The sequence below is a fragment of the Dermochelys coriacea genome, chromosome 12 (assembly GCF_009764565.3).
Source record: "Dermochelys coriacea isolate rDerCor1 chromosome 12, rDerCor1.pri.v4, whole genome shotgun sequence".
NCBI classification, from domain to species: domain Eukaryota; kingdom Metazoa; phylum Chordata; order Testudines; family Dermochelyidae; genus Dermochelys; species Dermochelys coriacea.
In genome coordinates, this window is record NC_050079.1 from 16530397 (window position 1) to 16554111 (window position 23715).

At 42.1% G+C, this 23715-nt stretch overlaps 1 protein-coding gene across 2 annotated transcripts in view; it reads left to right on the top strand.

The window, feature by feature from the left end:
- Nucleotides 1-11187: 11187 nt before the first annotated feature.
- Nucleotides 11188-23715, top strand: part of BRD7 (bromodomain containing 7) — a 33968-nt gene continuing 21440 nt past the window's right edge. For both annotated transcript variants that reach the window (XR_006275093.1, XM_038368488.2), the window contains exons 1-6: nucleotides 11188-11543; nucleotides 14283-14491; nucleotides 17920-18049; nucleotides 18499-18556; nucleotides 20748-20892; nucleotides 23560-23670. Coding sequence is in view for 1 of the 2 variants with exons in the window: in XM_038368488.2 (XP_038224416.1) it covers nucleotides 11495-11543; nucleotides 14283-14491; nucleotides 17920-18049; nucleotides 18499-18556; nucleotides 20748-20892; nucleotides 23560-23670 (702 nt within the window). In the remaining variant the exon portion in view is untranslated. The remainder of the gene's footprint in view (nucleotides 11544-14282; nucleotides 14492-17919; nucleotides 18050-18498; nucleotides 18557-20747; nucleotides 20893-23559; nucleotides 23671-23715) is intronic.

Here is a 23715-nt window from a genome sequence, read left to right on the forward strand (position 1 = left end):
ATTCTAGTACCCCGGAAAGAGACTCCCCTGCATAGCTCTGCGTTTGGAGGGATGTTAGAAGAGCGGGGTGAACTCCATTGAATTTCCTTCCCTACCCAGGGCTGCAGTACCTGGTGGAGCTGGGCAACCAACTGATTTTTTGGTTTGATGGTAGTTCCAAAAAAGAAAAAAGTCATTTGGAGTCAAATTAAATCTGATGGAATTTTTCAGTGAATTAAATAAACCCATTTCAGGTCTGTTCCAGAGTAGGGATTCAACTTGCATCTCCCACATCACTGCTGAATGGCCTAATCACTCAGCTAAAGGTTATCAGGAGATAGGGCAGAGAACAGCCACCCCTAATGTCCACATTTCGTTCCTCTGTATAGTCCGAGGGGATTTTATTGAGTCTATTTGTGTAAGTAAGGCAAAAGTAACTTTGGTAAAGTTGTTCACATTTGTACTAACTCATAAAATTACATTAGCTACATTCCATACACTGGCCAGTGACTTAAACTGCTGAACCACTGGGTTTGTTTTCTTCTTGATTTAGAAGACTTAAGACCAATTTAAAGCACGTTTAATGATTAATTAACCCCATATAATATGCATTATCAGATGTCAAGCTAAATAAATATATACTAATATATATTAAAAACAATTATGGTTATCCATAGTTTTTAATACAAAATAATCTCACTTAATCCAAGGGCAAAAGAGGCTGTCCACGGATATACCTGGATTTTATTTAATATTTTCAAACATCAGCTCTATTTATAGAAGGATAACGACTCATTTATTATCTAGCACTCTTACTCTAGTTGCTATGACACCGATTAAACTAAAGAACACAAAGCTCTGTAAAATATGCAGCAGATTGAAATTATTGCCACAACATACTAAAACAAGAATGACAGTTTACATTGGTTACCAAACTCATTAGTAGTAACCAGATTAATATATATGCTCTCCATTGGGCAGGTGGAAAAGGCAAACTATGTATTTCAAGAGTAGGAGGATGCAAAGGCTCACCTTTACATAGAAAACTCAGTAGTTTAACCCCTTAGATTATTTCACTTTATTGGGCATTGTCTAAATACAAAGTTGTACCCCTTTGACTATACTGCTATAGTTTGGTATATATACACACATTATACTGGTATGGTTAACATGGTACAACTGCCCTAGTGTGGGCACAGTTATATTGGTATAAATGTGCTTACACTGGTATAACATACTCTAGTTTGGGAAAGAAACTATAAACATGCTATACCAGTATAATCACATTTACACACTTATAACTCTTCCACTCTAAGGGTTATACCATTATAACTATATTGGTTAACAAAAAACCCTCTCTCAATTTACAGTTAGATTGAGTGTAAATCAAGCCTTGAAGTAACAAAGAACAATGCTTAGGAGCCCTACTAAACCCCTCATCCCCTCAACCACACTTCAAAGCATCAAAACCCTCAAAGATCTCTCTTCTTCCCTCTTAGTTGAATTTCACGTTCCTTTAAGAAGGATTAAAAACCTACATTTGTTAAATGCCCTTTTACTTTTCCATAAAATCTGTCTCAGAATTCTGCAATCAAGTTCTTATACCCAGGTTATAGAAAATGCATAGCCATTCTTTCACCAGCAAGTTAACAGATGTCTAGCTTGTTATAAACAATTTAGTCAATAGTCTGTGTGAAGGTTCTTCTATAATCAAGGTTGTGACAGGTTATCCCCCACTGAGCCTGCCCATTCCACCAGCCTGGGCTCCCTCACCCTGTCATGCTGTGCTAGTCCCTCAAGTCCCCTCCAGCACACACACAGATAGGGACACACACAGCTGCAGAAAGACTCAGACACTGAGATCAGCTCTGTGTGGGAAGACTCAGCTCAGCGATTGCCCAATACTCAAGTGCACACACCCTCTGGAGCATAAACTCAAAATTGTATTGTCTTGCACAGCACAAAAATCTGTACAGCATAAACTCATGAAAATTGCCCCCTCCCTCAGTGTGGAGGAAGACATGCACAGCTTTTTGCCCCCTCCCCCCACCAGTTAAGAATAGGTTTTAGAAAAAAACCCAAGTTTATTAACTACAAAGGATAGATTTTAAGTGATTATAAGTAAGGCTGCATGTCTGTCACGGAAGGTCACGGAAGTCACTGACTCCGTGACTTTCCATGACCTCTGTGACTTCTGGAGCAGCCGGTGCTGGCTCAGGGGCTGCCTAAGTCGGGCAGCCCCTGAACCAGCAGCAGCAGTTTGGGTGTGTGGGAGGGGGCTCAGGGCTGGGCAAGGGGTTAGGGTGTGCAGTGGTGCTTACCTGGGAGCGGGGGCTATCTCTTGCTCCCATAGTCCCTGCCAGCAACTGATCTGTCCATCATCCTGCCACTGCTTCAGCAAGGAACACAGTCCTTACTCCTCCAGTTCCTCTGATACTGCAGCTCCTTTTAGATATCCCTGTGGGCCCTGATTGGCTTCTCCCTGCAGCCTCCTTCCAATTGGGTGCTTCCCCCGCAGCCACTATAGGCAGCCTGGAGGACTTCTCTACTGTTCCTTTCTGGGATGGAGAATGGTACGTGGCCTCTGGGCCTAGTACTGTACACCTGTCACACATATGTTGTAGATAGACACAATTGCTATATAAATCACACCAGTGGGAGCCAGGATTCCTAAAACTTGAACCAAAGGAAAGTTTCTGTAGCTGGCAGGAACAGCAGTAGGTCCTCTAGCCTTTTTATGGGGTAGTCACTAGAAGGCAATATTGTTCAGTAACTCATGCACACCAAAGAAGTACACTCAAAGAAGTACATCCTTTACAGCCATTGAACCCATTTTAAAAGCAATAATTATCCTGTATGTGGTTGTGTGCCTTGGAACATGGCATTTCAGTAATTTCATTTTGTAATTACCATTCTCAGTCACTTTTGCATACAAGTGAGGAATGCCACAGGACAAACATGTCACAACTACTTGCCAAAATGGGAGTAGGACAAGCTTGGTGTTTGCCAGTATATTGCACCAATTATATAAAAAATCTTAAAGTAATTAATAACTAATTGGTAAAAGGAGATTACTAGAAGAATCCATGACATTTGGCCAAGCAGAAATTAATGACTTAGCAAATTACAGAATGGTATTTCTACTAGTAATAGAGAAGTGGCATGATACAATATTACTATCCAGATTGCACTCAATATTGATTAACAACAGTAGATTCGAAAACTTCTCAGCACTAAGTCTTACTGAATTTGGAGTCAAAGCATGCTTCTCATGAAACAGAGTTGTTTTTCATTGTTAAAAAACTGTACACTACAAATGCCCTCAGCCTCTCTCAGGTTTGTCAGTTTCAGTGCAAGTATAGATCAATAAATGTTTCTTTTTGAAAAAAAAATCAATGTGCAAACTCAAACACCTTGCCTGTCAAGCAAAGTTTGCTAAGAAAAATGAAAGTCCTTCAGCACTTGAAGAAGGATCTGCATCTGATCAAAACCAAGATTTTGAATCAAATCCTTGCATGCTGACATAACTTAAATTGCAAAGCTAAGAGAACAAAGACTGTTATGATTATCAGCAGAGATGCGCTGCACAGATTAACACATTTTCCCTTTTGTTATTTAAGTTTTTTTTAACAAAAAAGATTCAGAGCAATGTGCAGGGGAGGGAATGTTTTTTTTTAAATTAAACTTCAGTTTGGACCAATACCCCAATATTCAAACATTTTCTAAAACTTTTAAACCTGCAAGGTTAGCGTTCACTTTCTCTAGGGCACAGCCACATGACAAGGGGAGTCCAGAGGAAGACCACCACAGAAGATGATGTCAGAGGTTTTGCACCTATATATATTCTTAACCCATCTATTCTTGGCATGTGGGGATCTACTCAGGACCATCAAGCAAACAATAAAAATGGAGTGCCCCATATTCTGAACCAATACAATCTTTAAATGATTTTACTAGCTGTATGAATTTGAAGAAGCAGGATGGCGGGACACTTCAAGGACTATTGCTACATAAAGGAAATTTTTAAACATACGTTGTCTGTACAGGTGGGCCCAAGTCACAAGGTGCGGACTGTGAACAGTATTACCAATCCAAGTAACGAAAACTCATGAGTCAGTCCCCGCCAAATCATTAGATTGTCTTAAAAAACATGATATTTAATAAAATAAAAACTGGATTAATTTTATTTGACATCTGAGCCTCTAGGGTGCAGTTTGCTCATGTTTTCAAGCTTTCCCCCCACAACTATAAGGACTACATGCATTTTTGTTTGTTTGTTTGTTTGTTTGTTTGTTTGTTTTTTAAATGAAAACTGAAATTCCTACGCAATCACATGAATGCAGCTGGGGCTTTAAGAAAAAATACCAGATAATGTGTTGGCATTCTTTCATCTGTGAGAGACTGTGGGAATTGCAGCCTATGATGTAGATGGTTTGCAATGTCTCATGTAACTGAAGAGGCCAATCTGAGATTTGCATGATCTTTGGCAGTTATTGCAAATGTCTGTGGCTTGGTTACTTCCTATGGCTCTTTTCTCCTCAAGTTGTAGGAGCTAGCTCCTGTCATGGAATTTGATACCCTGATGGAGACAATAGCGCCACTTGTTACAGTCACTTGCCAAGATTTCTCATTGATCAGGATCAATTTCAAATTCCTTCATATCTCGCTTGCATGTGTCTTTATAGCAAAGCTTAGGATGTCCTGTTGTTCTTGTTCCCTCTGATAGCTTCCTGTATAGCATGTCCTTGGGGACGGGTCCGTCTTCCAACTTATTCAGACAGCCCAGCCAGCGCAGTCATCTTTGCTTGAGCAGGGCTGTCATAATTGGTAAATTTTCCCTTTGAAGAACCTCTGTGTTGGTGACTTTATCTTGCCATTTGGTGTTGAGTATGCGGTGTAAACAACATAGGTGGAAACTGTTCAATCTTTTCTCCTGATAAGCATAAGTGGTCCATGTTTTCTCACCATACATAAGAGTGCTGAGGATGCAAGCTTGGTACACTAGCATTCTGGTCTTAATGGTAAGTTTAGAGTTGTTCCATGCTCTTTTAGTTAGTCTGCTAAAGGTGGTGGCAGCCTTTCCAATGCAAACATTTAGTTCTTCATCCAGTGAGAGGTTGGTGGTCACTGTAGAACCTAAATAGCTGAACTTCTGGACTACTTCTAGCTGATTTGCATTTAAGGTAATTGAAGGACCTTGTAGAACCCCCTGTCCTAATATAACCGTTTCCTTGATGCGGATGGTGAGAGCAAATGCCTGACAGGTACTTGAAAGGCAGTCCATGAGTTCTTGTAATAGATTGTCATTGTGGGCTATGAGGGCAGCATTGTCAGCGAATAGAAGTTCCCTGATTAGCACCTTTTTGACTTTGATCTTTGACTTAAATTGGGACAGGTTGAAGAGTTTCCCATCTGATATTGTGTGGAGATATACTCCATCTTTCATGTCCTTAAATGCACAGTTCAAGAGTACTGAGAAGAAGATTCCAAAGAGTGTAGGGGCAAGAACACATCCTTGCTTCACTCTGCTTTTCATCTCAAAGCTGTCTAAAGTGGACCCATCAAACTGGACAGTTGCTCTCATGTTGTTGTGGAATGAATGTATAAGATTTAAAAGGGTTGGTAGACATCCTATCTTTTCTAGTATCTGCTGACTATGTTGAATGCTTTGGTTAGGTCCACAAAGGCGATGTACAATGGTCGGTTTTGCTCTCTGCACTTTTCTTGGAGTTGACGCAGAGAAAATATCATGTTTATAGTTGATCTTCCAGCCCTGAATCTGCACTCTGATTCAGGGTAGATATGATTCGCCAGCTGTTGTAAGGGCACTAAGATGACTTTTGCGAAAGCTTTTCCTGCTACACTTAGTAGCAAGATACCCCTGTAGTTGTTGCAGTCACTCTTTTCACCTTTATTTTTATACAAAGTGATGTTGTTTGTGTTGCACATCTCTTGTGGTACCTCACCGTCTTTCCAGCATTTAAGTAGCAGCTGATGAAGATATGGTAATAGGTTGCCTTTCCCACACTTGAGGATTTCCACTGGGATGCCATGTTTTCTAGGAGCCTTGCCACTTGTTAGCAAATCAATGGCCTTGCTTAACTCTTTTACAGTGGGCTCCACATCTAGCTCTGGCATGACCTGTAGAGTTGGTATTTGGTCCAGTGTTTCACTGGTGATGTTTCTTTCTTGTGTGTATAGCTCTGAATAGTGGTCAACCCAACAAGACAACTGTTTGCTTTTATCTGTAATGATTTCACCGCTGTGCAATTTGAGAGGGGCAACAGTGGGCCATCTTTCTTCAGGTCATCATACATGACTTTGAGGTTTCCTGTGTCTGAGGCTGTCTGTATCTCTTCACAGAGATTGATCCAGTAATGATTTGCACGGTGTTTGCTTGCTTGCTGTATCTCGGTTTTTGTATGTCGAAGTCTCACTTTGCTGCTCTCTGTTGGCTTCTTGTTGTATTTCAGATAGGCTGTGTTCTTAATGTTGATGAGAGGTAAAAATCCCATTTCATTTTCTTCAAACCAGTCCTTTTTTGATGGTCTCTTTCCCACAAATATAACTAAAGCTGTTTCATGGATTATTGTTCTTAAATCTTCCCAAAATTCCTCTGCCTTCTCTAGTAATGACTTCCCATGCATGCTAAATTCAAAAGCCTGCATAAACTCCTGGCATTTCCTCTGTTTTTTTGTGTTAATAGCATTGATTTTGGACTTGCTCCTAGGTTTTGCTCTACGTAGTTTCTTGAAGGAATCTTCACTTTACTAATAATCAAGGAGTGGTCAGTGTCACAATCAGTGCTGTGGAACACGTTAGTGTTCTGCACTAAGGGTAGGTCTTTCCTCCTGATAACAAGATCTAATTGGTGCCAGTGGCCTGATCGTGGATGTTGCCATGACACTTTGTGGTGATCTTTTCCTGTAAAATATGAATTGGTAATGCACATTTGGTTTTGGGCGCAGAATTCAAGAAGTCGTTGGCCATTCTCATTCATCTTGCCAATGCCAAAATGTCTTAGGCAATCTAGCCATGAGTTGTTGTCTGCACCAACTCTTGCATTAAAGTCACCAAGAAGGAAAAGTTGCTCAGTTGATGGTATTCTTCTGATGACTTGATGCAAAGAGTTGTAAAATATATCCGTTTCCTCAGGGCTAGATTTGAGTGTTGATGCATAGGCACTAATGATGTTCACAGAGCCAATGGTCTTCTATAGTTTAAGTGAGATGATTTTCTCTGACTTCCCAATGGGTATTTCTAGGAGATTTACCCACTTGTTTCTCACAGCAAAACCGAAACTGTGCAGACAATTTTCTTCACTGCTTTTACTTTGCCAAAAGAAGGTGTAATTAGCCTCTTGGATAGAACCAACATCTGCAAGTCTTGTTTCCTGAAGTGCTGCAATGTCAACATTGAGTTTGTACACTTCACAGTCTATCAAAGCTGACTTCCGTATGCTGCTTGTGGACTGTAGATTGTCATCGTCTGTCAATCCCGGACACATGATCTTGACATTCCAGCTGCCAAGCCGGAAAGTTCTTGGTTTCTTATTTTTGCCAAGTGCAAGATTTCCATCTGCCATTCAACTTTTGGTCTAGCCCCATACACCCCATGAGGCAGGCAGACTGTGGCGGGTCAGCACCTACCGTCCGGGGGCTGCCTGGCTTTGTGGCGGGTGGTAGCTGACCAATGGAACACAGTGATTCCTCCCACCGTCGAAGGTGACCCATGGTGCCCTCCTCTATGCCAATCAAGTGAGAGGTTATAACCCATAACTGCCACCTTCTGTGTTGTGTCCATGTTGCCAGCAAGGATGGAGTGTCCTCTCCATGTGATGTGGCTGCAAGAGCCTGGGAAGTTGATATGGAGACGCTGCTTTGCCCATGTGTCAGCGTCCCCCTCTTGACATCACTGGTTTGGAGCAAAGAAAGGATGGAAGTTGATATATTTGGAACCAGCTATGCTGCAGGAGTTGCCAGAGCAGTGGACATCTTCCATCTGCCTGCCTTTCAGGGTTCCACTCCTAGACTGGTTATCAGCCACAGCTGAAGGACCCAATCTGTCCTGCATGGATGTCGTTGGGAAAAACACTGAGTGAATTTGCTCATCCGCCTTTTGATGGCATTTCCTTCATCAAGGGTTCCACTATCCTCCTCAGGTGCTCATCAGCCCAAAGCTGTTGGCACTTCCTGAGGTTTCTGGGTTAATTAACCACTGGCGAGCACGCAGATAATGTGAGACTTGCAATAAAACTGCAAGAGCTAGCAAAACTGTGAATACTCCAGAGTTTTAAATAGTGCTGAGTTTAGGCCTGACTCTCCATTACCCAGCATCTTATGTAGTCACTTACACCTGTGTAAGGTGCATGTAACACTATCAAAAACAGAACTTAGCATTGTGTACCCACTTTGCACTGGTGTGGTGAATACATAAGGAGCAGGTCAACAGAAAATCAGACTCCCAGAGTTTTGGATCTGTCTGGTATAAAGATAGAAATCCAGATCTGAATTTCCTATATGGACTCTTAACACACCCAGAGTTTGGGGATTCAGATCCAGAGTTTTTATCTGGAGACCATTCCTAATTCAGTGTGTTACGCTGGGCTATTAAACCTTACAGTCAATTTCAAAAGATCCTTTCAGATTTGTAGAAATCATTCCTCAAGTTGCTGCTCCATTTGTTCAGCAAAACCACCACAAAGAGTATTCTAAGAAAGCTATATCGGAACACAGGCAACTGTCCTGTAATGTCATGGCTTTTCAAAGGACAAGATGTTGAAGATTGAGTGGAAGAAAACTTGTCCCTTGAGGCCCACTGACATAACAACCGTACTACTATGAGGGACATTCCAATGAAACCCAAGGCTACATTAACCCTTTCCTGTCCCCAAAACAAGAAGTAATATAGATCCCTTCATTCTTTTAAGTGTAAGAGATCTTTAGTCAGTCTCCTAACCATCTCCAATTGTCAAGTTGACCACCTAGCCTTCATTTCTCATTAGGGAAACCAAACATACTTTTACAAATTATGTGATGGAACTGGAGTTGCTCAGCATCTCACAGCTTTGGGCCTTTAATCTGACAAGCCTTCGATTGGACAGAGTCTATATTCAGCAGGATAGATGCCAATTCAATGAGAAAGGGCACATAACATGAATCTCTTGTGTGGACCTGAAGTGTTCAGGTAGTGCCCTACTTCTCAAATACTTATAATGCCACCCTCTTAGCATTTTGTTGAATGCTTTGTTCCAGATCGTGCCCAGCCTCTGTGTTGGCATGCAGGGGTCATGGATCCTCTCCCCTTTCTCTCTGCAAACAACATACCAGCCAAGCACAACCATTCTCAGCAGAAGGCAAAGACTGCAAAGACTACTCTCTAGCTAGCAGTGCTAGCATTACTAGTCACCTGAAAAGGCATAGTGTGTGGGAAGTATGCTGGACCATAACTCCTTTCCCTCGCTCCCCACTGCTTCCACACAACCAACACGCAGTGAGTTATGATGGGGAGCACATTCTGCTTCCTGTAAATGGTTAGCACAAGGGATTTCTGAGACACACGCTCCATCCTGGAGCTCCATCCCCCCAAAGCAGGACTGTGCTTTAAAAGCACCACTGAGTTCTCAGTGTTTTGGAGAGGAAAGGGAATGTTACGCTGAGAGTGCGAAGGAGACCTGGAGATAAAGGGAAACAAAGGTTTATTCGGGCTGTGAGTGTCTGTGTCAACAGTTAAAATTTCTACTTGTAAGATGCAGGATGTGTCAATAAAACTGACAACTAAAAGGGTATATTGCACTCTCAAAGGCTGGCAACAAGTCAGACTTACTTGGCTATGCTATAATTCTCTCAAATTTCAGTAGATTCAGGACAGGGTTAGTCAGTAAAATTCAGAAGAACAATTGTACAAATGTTCTTGCCATGTAACATGAAAGAAACCTTGGAAAGTTTACCAGTCCCCTAGGGGGAATGGAGGATACAGACACATTTTTGTTTGCATTTTATGAAACATGTCCTTTAAACATTTACTAGACTTGTATTTTTACATATGGCCTTATACCCAGACAAAAACTCTCTGCCTCCTACAGAAATATACTTAAGAACATATTGTTGTGTTTGTAATAAGAGTATTAAAAAGTCCAGATGTGAATTAGAAAATCAACTGATTTTATTAGAGCTAAATTTCAAACTACTGGAATAAGATCAAGCAGGAAAGTTGTGGTTTATTCCAGGCCCCCACCCACACAATTCTCCTGGTAGAATATTGAATAACAACAAATCTAGCCAGTGAAACACAAAAGTATCACATCATCCAACCAAATTCTCATTGCCTCTGGCCAGGATTGTTACCTTGTAACTCCCCAGAGCTGCAGGCTTTAAAAATTAACCATTTGCTGCTGCTCTGTCACCCACCCACAGATGTCTAATTAAAATAAAAATAAATAATCCTTTCATCTATAAAAAGTGGTATATGACCTAACAAATCTGACGAGCTCTAATAGGACCAGTTTTCAGAGTAGCAGCCGTGTTAGTCTGTATTCGCAAAAAGAAAAGGAGTACTTGTATTTGTTAGTCTCTAAGGTGCCACAAGTACTCCTTTTCTTTTTATTAATAGGACCAGTTTGTAATGTTCAGAATGAAAGCTTTTTCCTGGTGGAACAGAATCGATTTCTTAGCAACACCTTTCTGATCACCTCCCTGTATCTTGCCTAACTCAAATTCCAGGTGGCACTGGAGAGTAGATCCAGCAACATCGCTATGGTGGCAGCATCTGCGGGATCAATCAGAGGGTGAAATGCCAACAGCAATAAAAGCAAGTTGGGAAAAGCACGGAATAGAACCTTACAATATTTGGGGGGAGAGGAATAGCAAAAAGAGAGAGAGGAGGAGGAATTCGGAATCACTGAAGAAACAGACACTGTTGAACTCCGATGGGCAGCAAGAGCTGCCTGCTGATGGTCTGGAGCTCACTGGGAATACTCACCTGTGTAATTTCAGCACATAGATAAACGCTGACAGGAGCCAAGCCACATGTCGGGCTTGTTTACTACAGCGGCACAGCTGCAGTGTAGACGGTACCAGTGCCGACAGCAGGGGTTCTCTCCCCTGGGCATAGTTAATCCACCTCCCCCAGACCAGGGCCCTCCCTGGGGGGGGGTGCAGGGCCCGGGCCATTAGAAATGTGGCCCCTATCTGCGAATAGTACCATCTACTCTAGGGGTACTCAGCCTACGCCGGGGCCCGCCTGCTACGCCAAGGGGAGTGCACCCCAGAGCCGGCGGGATCCGCGGCCTCGCGCCCACGGCAGCCGCTGGGCCGGCGGAGTATACAGAGCACGGGGAGGGCGCCGCGCCGCGCCCTGCGGCCGCCAGGGGGCGCCGCTCACGATCGCTCTCCGGCTCTGCGCTGCCGGCTACCCTCTTGCCGCGCGCGCGCGCGCGCGGGCGAGCTCGGCGGCGTCCCCGGGGTGACGCGGGGAGCTGGCCGGGGAGCGGGCGCTGGGCCGGCCGCGGGGCGCCATGGGCAAGAAGCACAAGAAGCACAAGTCCGACAAGCACCCGTATGAAGGTGACGCGCCCTCTGGCTCCGGGGGCCGGGGAGGGTCTAAAGGAGACAGGAGCGTTCCCGTGTGGGGATGGGGACCCCGGTGGGGGAGTGGAAACGGGGGGGGGGGAGGGATAGAAAGTTGAGGGGAAGGGAAATGGGGCGTGTGTTTGGGGGGAGGTGGGGAAATTGGGGGGTAGTAAGTTTGGGGGAGGGGGAGTGTGTTTGTGAGGGGGAAGTGGGGAGTAGGGGTGGGATAGTAAGGGGGGCAAGGGGGAGTGTGTTTGGGGAGTAAGTGGGGGGCAAGGGGGAGTGTTTGGGGGGAAATTGGGGGGCAGTAAGTGGGGGGCAAGGGGGAGTGTTTGGGGGGAAATTGGGGGGCAGTAAGTGGGGGGCAAGGGGGAGTGTTTGGGGGCAGTAAGTGGGGGGCAGTAAGTGGGGGGCAAGGGGGAGTGTTTGGGGGCAGTAAGTGGGGGGCAAGGGGGAGTGTTTGGGGGGAGTAAGTGGGGGGCAAGGGGGAGTGTTTGGGGGGAATTTGGGGGGGCGGTAAGTGGGGGGCAAGGGGGAGTGTTTGTCGGGGAAATTGGGGGTAGTAAGTGGGGGGAGGGGGGGTGTTTGGGGGGAAATTGGGGGGGCAGTAAGTGCGGGGCAAGGGGGAGTGTTTGGGGGGAAATTGGGGGGTAGTAAGTGGGGGGACGGGGAGTGTTTGTCAGGGGAAGTGGGGGAAGTAAGGTGGGGAAATGGGGAGTGTGTGTGGGGTGGGGTAAGTGGGGGTGGGGAAATGGGGAGTGTTGGGGGGAGGTGGGGAAATTGGTGGGGGTAGTAAGTGGGGGGGAGGAGCAGTGTGTGTGTTGGGGGGGAAGTGGGAAGTAGAGGTGGGTAGTAAGGGGGGGAAATGGGGAGTGTGTGGGGTGGGGTAAGTGGGGGGTGGGGAAATGGGGAGTGTATTGGGGAGGTGGGGAAATTGGTGGGGGTAGTAAGTGGGGGAGGGGGAGCAGGAGTGGGGAGTAAGGGGGGAAATGGGGAGTGTGTGTGGGGTGGGGAAATGGGGAAATTGGTGGGGGTTATAAGTGGGGGGAGAGGGAGTGTTTGTTAGGGGGAAGTGGGGAGTAGGGGTGAGGTAGTAAGGGGGAAAATGGGGAGTGTGGGGGCTGGGGAAATGGGGAAATTGGTGGGGGTAGTAAGTGTGGGGGAGGGGGAGTGTGTTTTGGGGGAAATTGGTGGGGGTAGTCAGAGGGGAGGTGGGGGAATGTGTTTGTGATGGGGGGAGATACTGGAGTGGCTGGACTGTTTTTTATGGTTCGTGGATTCATTGAGGCTCCATGTTGCAGATACGTTTAGTGTCCTGGGTTCAGCGCATCTTCCCTCGGGGGCTCTGGGTGCCTGGGCTGGGTAGAAAAAGTCGGGATTTCTGTTAAAGTGCCTTGAAGAAATACCACAGGGAAGAGATTATCCATGTGTTGTGTATTAGGTTAGACAGCTCAAAAGTGTAGATATCCTGATTTTGTTACAGAGCAGCCTGTTTATGCCACCAACTTGTTCTGAGACATAGAAAGTTAGTTACCCGCTCAGGTTGATAGCATGTACGTCATAACCTTTTTGGAGGGTCGCAAACAATGGGCATTGAATAGGGACAATACGAAAATTTTCTTCCATTGATCTAGCTAGTGCTGCCTGGGGAGGTGGATTATCTACCCCAGTGAGAAAACCCTCTACCTCCCCCCCATCCCCCATTGGTATAGGCAGTGTCTGTGCTGAAGCGCTACAGTGGTAGGTAATGTCTCTGCTGAAGCAGCTGCACCACTGTAGCATTGTAAGGCTACACCTACACCACACTTTCATCAGTAAACTTTTTGTCAGTCAGGGATGTGAAAAAACACACCCCTAACCAACGAAAGTTTTACCAGTGAAAAGACACTCTCCTGCTGACAAAGGTACTAACCCATAGCGGGCGGTTTTATTTTGTTGTCAGGAGAGCTCTCTCTCCTGCTGACAAAGAGTGGTTACAATGCGTACCTTAGAGCAGTACTGCTGTAACGGCACAGCTATGCCACTGTAGGGTATGCAGTGTAGACATAACCTTAGATGTAGAGACTCTCACTGAAGAGATAGAAAAGAGAGGGGGGAAAAAAACCACTTGGAAATAAGGTGAGAGAGGTGCCTGGCTACTTTTAATCTGGGCCTAAGTACCTTCACTTCAATTGAATTTGATGGGAGGTCTGCCCTTGGACTTCAGTGGACTTAGACTCAGGAAAAATGCATTTTTGTTTTGGAATATGTTATCTGAAAACAATTCTACTATAAAACACTCTAGTAAGTTTTATCTGGAACTATTTTTGATTTGGCCTAAGTGTATGAAATGTAACAATTTTAATAAAGACCGATAGGAGTGCCAGTTTTACCAACTGTTCTCCGGGATCTAGTTTGCCTTTGTCAGTAGCCAACACCTAGTGAGTATGAGAAAGGGAAAAACGTCCACAATGTCAGATAACTGTGCAATACTTGGGGGGAGGAGGGTGTCATTCCTGGTGTAAACTGATTCTCATAGAAGCCATTGGACATGAGCTTTGATTAGCCTTGGTCCATATACTGAATTTGACAGATTCTAATTGTAATTTCCTGTTGATTAATTATAGACCTGTTCAGAAGTAGTTTTATAATGTCAGAAATAAATATTGGAACACTATCCAAATTGGCTAAATAAGAGTATGTTCTCTGATTTCTATGCTTTAATCATATATCTCATTTCATTGATGCTTTAAGAATATGTAGAAAAACCCTTAAAGCTGGTACTAAAAGTGGGAGGAAATGAAGTCACTGAACTCTCTACTGGAAGCTCAGGACATGATTCAAGCCTCTACGAAGACAAAACTGAACATGAAAAACACAAGGACAGGAAAAGAAAAAAGAGAAAGAAAGGAGAAAAACAGGTTCCTGGAGAGGAAAAAGAAAAAAGAAAGAGAAAAGTAAAGGTAGCTAATGTTACATTATGTACTTTAGTGCTAAAAGCTTCACCTTGCCCAAATATCTAAGTCAGTAAGGTGTAAGAGAACAGTTAAATCATGAAATGACTTGCCACTTTTGGGAGATTTTTAGGATCAGGGCCTCTAGTTTACTAGTAATTTGGACAAAGGTGAATGCCATGTGTGCTTCAATCTGAGTAATTTAAATTTCAAAACATTAATGTTTTGCTGATTTGTCCTCCAATCCCCAAACTATTTAGATCAGAAGAATATGGGTCTTGGATATATGAAATTATTTTTCTCATCTGCATTAAAATATTTTCTGGCATAACAATGAAACAAAGCATGATTTCTTGTTCACTTTCATTTAATGAGTAAATCCAAAGCAATATAAAGACCTTATTAAACTATACATTTAGTAAACAAGGGAAAGTACCATCTACTCTAGGGGTACTCAGCCTGAAAGGTCAAGTCTTTACATCTTTCATTTAAAAAAAACGTTTAGTCCTTATAGTTGTGGACAATATAGAAAATATGAACAGTGTGTAAATTGATGAATTTATGCCTGTCTGAATCTGCCGACAGCCTGAAACAATCACTCTAAGGGCAGATCTTCACTACCCGCCGGATTGGCAGGTAGTGATCGATCTATCGGGGATCGATTTATTGCGTCTCATCTAGATGCAATAAATCGATCCCCGAACGTGCTCCCCATCGATTCCGGAACTCCAGCTCGTGAGAGCAGAAGAGGAGTTGATGGGGGAGCAGCAGCAGTCAACTCGCTGTCATCCTCATGGCCAGGTAAGTTGACCTAAGATACACCGACTTCAACTACACTATTCACGTAGCTGAAGTTGTGTATCTTAGATCGACACCCCCCAGTGTAGACCAGGGCCAGGAGAAGTGAACTGCATCATTCATCTTAATCAAGACCCTGTCGACTGCAGTTCTATGGCCACAGAATTTGCCATTTTGTTGCAGCCAGGGACCCAATATTTTGTTTTATCTCATTGCTCTTTTGGGATCTCTTTGTATTTTCCTCTTGCTCTCTAACTTCCCACTACAGGGGTCAGCTGCCCTATCTGTCATGGTATAGGGCAAGTTGCAGTGCTATCCCCTCTCTGGGTCAGTGCTCCATCACAGGTGACATGCCTCAAGTTTGCATCTCTCTTGGGGTGAAATCATGAGATTCCCCCATCTTGGATCTGAATTCTAGACCCCTGCATATTTACCATGATTACCTCGGCAGACCCAGCTTAGGTTCAGGACCTGCAGTTCTGCCCTCCAGGGCCTGTGGTCAGTGGTTTATACAGAGTGACCATACAGCCTTTTCAAAACACAGTATTATTTAATCTTCCCAGTAGGATCATTTCACAGTATAAGAGAACAAGGATTTTAAAACAATAAAATAGTTTATGTGCAAGTCTCTGTACCTAGAGTTTAGCATCCCCCGATGTTAGCCACATAGATCCAACTTCTTCATACTCCCTCTGCATCTTCTCTTTGTGTCCGTGTTGACATCCCTGGAGAACTTACCCCCTCCCTGTCTAGAGAACTTTTTAACTGTTTGGTGTCCTTTTGATCTAAGTCTCCCACCCTAGCAAAATAAGCCTTTTAATCTTGTGGGAGCCAGCTAGGCAATTAATAGCCAATTTATAGTCCGGCCTTTGTTGCCTTGAGGACCTTTAGGTAGTTTGCCTCTTAGGTTTCTTTTCTTTAGTCACTGTTTCGTTTCCTGCTTGTTTTTCCTACTAACCCCTTTTTTACTTAACTCCTTAGACAAAAAAAAACAACTCCCTTACAGCAATCTGGCAGTCATGTAGCATAGCATATTTAGTGTTCATAAATTAATACAGAGCCCCACATCCTCTGTGTTGTCAAGCATCCTGCCATGCCTTTTTTGTTAAGTTGGTGGGAGGGATTCTGGTTATAAGGGCAAGGGGCAGTCCACATCTTAGCCCTATTGTTTTGGTACCAGTAGAGAAACACTTGAGACCCACTGATCTACCTAAATTCTTGAATTATAGAACTTAAGATCAAAATAAAGTAATTTCAACAGAATGAGCTGCAGATACTGATAAACTAATATAAATTGAAGATACTTTGCCTCATTGAAGTCCATTTCTTTGACATGATGCAAAGGTGTTCCTTGGTCCTTCATATTAGAGCCCTGTGGGGGGACTATTCTTTTAATCCTACTCCTGTCCTACCCTGCAATACCCACTCCCACATTGTTTCTTCATTTTTATCCCACTCCCACCCACAAAAATCTTAGATCCCACAAAAGAGAGCAATTTCCCCTATGTTACTAAAAAAATAAAAAGCCTATGGTTTAATATAAACAGAATTCAGACACAATTTTTATATGGTAAACTGATGAGAGATTTAGGGTTTTCTCTCAAATTACTGCAATCTGTGGGTTTTGTTTTGTGTTTTTTCCCCACCCAATCCCACTTGCAACAAATTACATTTTACCCACTCACGCTATTATGGCAGCAAGTCCTATGGAACCCACAGACTCCCAGTACGGCTGAAGGGCTCTACTCCATATCCAAAAGTTACTCCAGTTTCACTTTACCCTTACCTTGCACAAGTGATCAGAGGAGTGGATTCATAGTATTATAAAATGTTTGTTGCCAGACTGTGGAATTCAAATAGACAAGTCACTTTACATCCCAGATATGCATGATTGCACAGGTGATATTGAAACGGAAGAAGATTTAAGGTTGCTGGGGAATTTGAGTATAACTAATATTCAGTTTTCTGGCTTTCTAATGGCTTGTAATGAACTAGTGTGTTTTTTCCCAAAAGTTTGTGTATTCTTAACATTAATCTTAGCTTTAAAGGTTTGGTTGTTTTTTGACAGGTTTCAGAGTAACAGCCGTGTTAGTCTGTATTCGCAAAAAGAAAAGGAGTACTTGTGGCACCTTAGAGACTAACAAATTTATTTGAGCATAAGCTTTCGTGAGCTACAGCTCACTTCATCAGATGCATAGCCCCTCTTTTTTCCACCAAATGCATCCGATGAAGTGAGCTGTAGCTCACGAAAACTTATGCTCTAATAAATTTGTTAGTCTCTAAGGTGCCACAAGTACTCTTTTTCTTGTTGTTTTTTGTGTGTATGGCAGGGCGAGGTGGGGGGGTTGGTGAGGGTACCCTGGGGAGAATTCTCTGTGTAGGAGGTTGCTCCTGTCACTCAGTAAAAATCTCAGTTGTATCACAAATACCATGTAAAAAGACTCTCTAAATGATAGTTATTCTGCTATCTGAATTACTCTATCTTCCAGCAGGTAGAGACAGTGCCTTTAGAAATGTGAAATCTTGGCATTCCTGTCCTTTGTTTCTTGTCTTAAGTAATCTGAACAAAGCATTAGTTAGCCAACAATAATGCAGTTTCTACAGCATCACTGAAATTGCTTATCTTTCTCTTTTTCTAGGAAGATAAAAAGAAGCGAGATCGGGAACATGCTGAAAGCGAGGGAGAAAGAGAACTGAAATGTCAGACTCCTGTGAGACTGGAATTGCCACCAGAGAAACCACTGGCGAGTAGTTTAGCAAAACAAGAAGGTAGAAATCATTAAGAACTAATTGGTTTTGTTGAGATGCTTTAAAAGCTGAAATTGGTTCCTTAAATAGAATGTCCTGTAAAAGATGGCTAGTATTCAGCTTTAGTAAAGTCCAATTTTCTTGAATTGAGAATGTTTTACCTGTTCTCATCTTCATATCAAATGACTTGACCTTTGATACCATCCAAAAGTAGCTGAACTTTGAAATACTGCTACTATGGTGGCATTTTCAAAAAGAGGCTTGTTGCTTGTATACAGGCATCACTACAATGCTTAATAAGGCTAATTAGAAAGGTAACCCCCTACTCTGTTTGCTGTGGTGCATTTAGGGTAGTAAAGTTAATATTTGACAGAATGCTCTAATGTAAAGCACTTTTGTAAAATCAGATGATCTTGGGGTGGGGGGGTTTTGTTTCCTTTTTTCCCCATCTTACTTTTTTCCCCCCATAGAAGTAGAACAAACACCACTTCAAGAAGCTTTGAATCAACTCGTTAGACAGTTGCAGAGGTGAGTACTTGCTCTATCAGGACTATGAAAAGGAAATTGATAACATTAGTTGCTAAAGGGTATAGCAGGAGATTTGAAAATTTTTAAGCTATGTGGCCTATTAACAAGCTTGGTCAATTTTAAAGTGCTTGATAAATATTTGCCTGGCAGCAGCAGAACTACAAACTATCAAGCATTCAAATGTCAGCATTTTATTTGCTTTCATTGGCAATTTGTAGGATATTCTGTAAAGACGACATAAATTGACAGTGAACCTCTTTTTGTTGGTAATGTTAGCTATGCATTCTAGGGTTACAGCTGCATACAAATAATCAAAAGTGAGGGGAACTTACAGAGCTATTTTATAAACTTGTCATAAACCGGTCCACACAAGAGATCCACTTCCTGGACACTACGGTGCTAATAAGCGATGGTCACATAAACACCACCCTATATCGGAAACCTACTGACCGCTATTCCTACCTACATGCCTCTAGCTTTCATCCAGATCATACCACTCGATCCATTGTCTACAGCCAAGCGCTAAGATATAACCGCATTTGCTCCAACCCCTCAGACAGAGACAAACACCTACAAGATCTCTATCATGCATTCCTACAACTACAATACCCACCTGCTGAAGTGAAGAAACAGATTGACAGAGCCAGAAGAGTACCCAGAAGTCACCTACTACAGGACAGGCCCAACAAAGAAAACAACAGAACGCCACTAGCCATCACCTTCAGCCCCCAACTAAAACCTCTCCAACGCATCATCAAGGATCTACAACCTATCCTGAAGGACGAGCCATCGCTCTCTCAGATCTTGGGAGATAGACCAGTCCTTGCTTACAGACAGCCCCCCAATCTGAAGCAAATACTCACCAGCAAGCACACACCACACAACAGAACCACTAACCCAGGAACCTATCCTTGCAACAAAGCCCGTTGCCAACTCTGTCCACATATCTATTCAGGGGATACCATCATAGGGCCTAATCACATCAGCCACACTATCAGAGGCTCGTTCACCTGCGCATCTACCAATGTGATATATGCCATCATGTGCCAGCAATGCCCCTCTGCCATGTACATTGGCCAAACTGGACAGTCTCTACGTAAAAGAATGAATGGACACAAATCAGACATCAAGAATTATAACATTCAAAAACCAGTTGGAGAACACTTCAATCTCTCTGGTCACTCGATCACAGACCTAAGCGTGGCTATACTTCAACAAAAAAGCTTCAAAAACAGACTCCAACGAGAGACTGCTGAATTGGAATTAATTTGCAAACTGGATACAATTAACTTAGGCTTGAATAGAGACTGGGAATGGATGAGTCATTACACAAAGTAAAACTATTTCCCCATGGTATTTCTCCCCCCCACCCCACCCCCCACTGTTCCTCTGATATTCTTGTTAACTGCTGGAATTAGCCTACCTGCTTGTCACCATGGAAGGTTTTCCTCCTTTCCCCCCCCTGCTGTGGGTGATGGCTTATCTTAAGTGATCACTCTCCTTACAGTGTGTATGATAAACCCATTGTTTCATGTTCTCTGTGTGTGTGTGTGTGTGTATATAAATCTCTCCTCTGTTTTTTCCACCCAATGCATCCGATGAAGTGAGCTGTAGCTCACGAAAGCTTATGCTCTAATAAATTTGTTAGTCTCTAAGGTGCCATAAAATATTTGCTTTCAGAGAAATGCAAGAATTTTTAATTAGCATTCTGTCAAAATTGCAACCTCATTTAACTGAATATGAATTTGTGTAGTCTCTTAATCTTTAAAGTAAAAAGGTAAATGCACATACAAAGTAATGACTTTCTAAAGCATACAGTGAGCATCTTTTTTGAATAAGAAATTCAGATTTCCAGATGATGGTGGATTGGGGATTTTTTTGGTTACAGTTTTGCAGGAAGGACCAAATTAAGCATAAATCATCTTAATTTAAGCCTTCTCCATTTAACTCTGAATTTGGGAGAGAGGTTCACTGTCTGTGCCTGACATACAAATAGCAGATGATGGGGAATCAGGTTAAGAGATTTTGTTAACCACCCTAAATTCTCAGGTTTTCTCCCACTCTTCCAGACTCCGATTTAGATATACAGTATATCTAATTTAGTCTTCTCTCTTCTATTTAATTCCAAGCTCAATATGTTCTTATTTATAAAAATAAAATATAAAGAGTGCATCTTTTCATATCTTAACAGAAAGGATCCAAATGCTTTCTTTTCATTTCCTGTGACTGATTTTATTGCTCCTGGCTACTCCATGATCATTAAACACCCAATGGATTTTAGTACCATGAAAGAGAAGATCAAGAACAATGGTTACCAGTCCATAGAAGAATTAAAGGTGCTTATAAATTATATTTTTGCTACAGAGAGGGATTAAATGATGACACTTGGAGGTACAAGCAATTGCATTGTACAAGATTATTCCCTCTTTTATTCAGTTTTCCTTAAATGTTCATATTCTATGAATATATGAAATTGGCAGAAATCAGCACATGTGCCTTTAGCAATGTTTTCTGTTGACCTTGTAAGCAAACAAATTCTGAAAATAAAAAATAAATTACACTTCCTGTTTTCAAAAAATAATCTGGATGGCAAAAACAAATATGTATAGTATTGGTTAGAATACAATATAGAAACGAGTTATATGTATGTTAATATGGTATAACTAGAATCGTTTCATGAATGATTGCCCATTGGTCTAAGTGGACTTTTTTTTCCCTTCTATGTCTACTGCTTGTAGGATGTAACCCAATGAATTTTCAGAATTGTACTAATTGGGTTAAATATTTACAGCTCCTCTAGAACCCAAAATACGTAATGTATTTATAGCCATGTTGGTCCCAGGATATTAGAGAGAGGATGTGGGTGAGGTAATATCTTTTATTGGGAAAGGTACTTTGAGTACCAAAACTGAAGAACTCTGTGTGGCTCGAAAGTTTCTCTCTCCAACAGAAATTGCTCCAATAAAAGATATTAAATCACCCACTTTGCCTCAGCCCAAAATATAGTCTTATACTATTAAACAACACAATGTGCAAGTCAGAAGAAAACCATTCCATTTGATGTCTTTATTTCAGAATAAAACTGCAAAATTTACAATGGACTGAATATAAACAGAAAATGTAAGGATTGAGATGAATGAACTTGTCATCCTTGCCTACCTCTTACTACTCCATCAGATTTCCCATTCCCCTCCCCAGAAATAGCAAGTATTTAAAAGAAAAACAAAATACACATATGGCCCTTTTACTGCTGTTTTCTGTCTGAGAAGTATAACCGTGTGATCTCAGGGAAAGCTGTCTATGCCTGGCATTGCCTTTACCTTACCATTAATATTAAAGAGGTAGTCAAATGTCTGTCAAATTGCTTTGGCCTCAAGAACAAACTGGTCATCTCAAGAAGAGATGAGCTCCAATCTGCAGGCCTTGGTGCCTTTGAAGATGTCCAGTGAGTTAGGGAAGAAGCTGCCCTTTTGCTGGTATATCTGGGGAACTCTCGTGCTCAGTGGAATTCACTGTTATCAAGAAATTGGTTAAAGATGCTACTTCTGACAGTCCATGTTAAACTCAGGAGTTTCGCTGACATACTGATGTTTCATGGCTTCTCAGAGTAAATTTGGCATTCAAAAATGTCCCAGAATAATAGCTTGTGGAACATAGATCACCCCCAAAGAATATCAGTGATCCAAAACACCTGGGACAGATGGCCATAAATCTGACATAACTGGGGTGAGCAAAGTTGAACCCACCTCTAGGGAAGGGGTTACAGTGCTATGATGTCTTGACAGGTCTCCTGTTCCTGCCAAAGAGGATTTCCTCTGAGGATTTGTAATTAGTTTCCAGGAGCCAACAGTCATTGAAGCTTAATTTGACAAAATTGAGCCCTCAGGGCATGATCGTGTATTCCATGCACACCAAAACTCCCAGCAGTTTAGGATGAATGAGGAATGCGAGCTTGGGTTCCAAAACTCTTAAGCTATGTATCACCTTTAAGATCTGCTAACTTTCTAGTTTGTGCCCCTTTCCTGGAAAATTTTGAGGATATAAAGCACCTTTTATTTATCAGGATGTGAAAACAATATAGGCAGAATCAGAATCTTTTTGCTCATTGGTAAGAAGAAATACTTTGTAGCCCTTCACCTGCCTGATTGGGTTTAAGTGGGGCCCTCAATTGAAATTTCTGGCTATAACATGTTTGCAGTCTGGATTACTGTTAACTTTTAATTTTTTTTTTCCAAATATATGTTCTCACTCAAAGCTTTGAAGCTGAAGAAAACATTCCTTTGTTGTTTCAGCTGCTTCAGATTAGTCTGGCACACAGATCTACAGAATCTATTTCTCCCTGCCTTTTTGGGTTCTTCGCCTTTCACACATAACTGCACTGATTCATAGTGGAAGATATTTTGCGCCAAAACGTCAGTTTTCATTTCAGCTTTGACATTCTGTGTGGATGGTTGAATGGGAGGTCTAGCACATCTATGTAGAGAAAGTCTGACATAGTTCATCCTTTCTGTTAAACAGTCTTTGGGATACCCCTTGCTAAGCTTAGGAGTCTGTATTTCTTTTTCTCATTGAAATACTAAGGAGACACAACTGACACCTCAATGACTAAGTGCAATTCAGTCAAGTATTTATATATTTTAAAAGTTTGTTTTAAGGGTTTGAACCAAGATTTTTAAAAATAGAGACCAACATCAATAAGTAAGTACTTAAATAAATGGCCTGATTTTTTTTCTGAGAATTCCTGAGCACCCAAATCTCATATCAGACTGCTTATGTGGGTGTCAACATATAGATCTAGACCATTTATCCATATGTTCTGAAAAGTTTGATCTTAATATTTAATTACTTAAACATCTTTGAAATTGCCACAGGCGTTTTTTGGAGCTGTTTGTTACCTTCAGCTCAAGACACCACTTGTATTTCCTCCAATTATTTTAATATAGCATCATGTATGGTCTAACTTAACTCTCATTCAAAATTCATTCATTTTTTTTTTTGTACAGGATAACTTCAGATTGATGTGCACTAATGCCATGATCTACAACAAACCAGAAACTATTTATTACAAAGCTGCAAAGAAACTATTGCACTCAGGGATGAAAATACTTAGCCAGGTAATGAAAAATTTAAATAAAATTTTGTTTGGCCTGGGTTTTTTT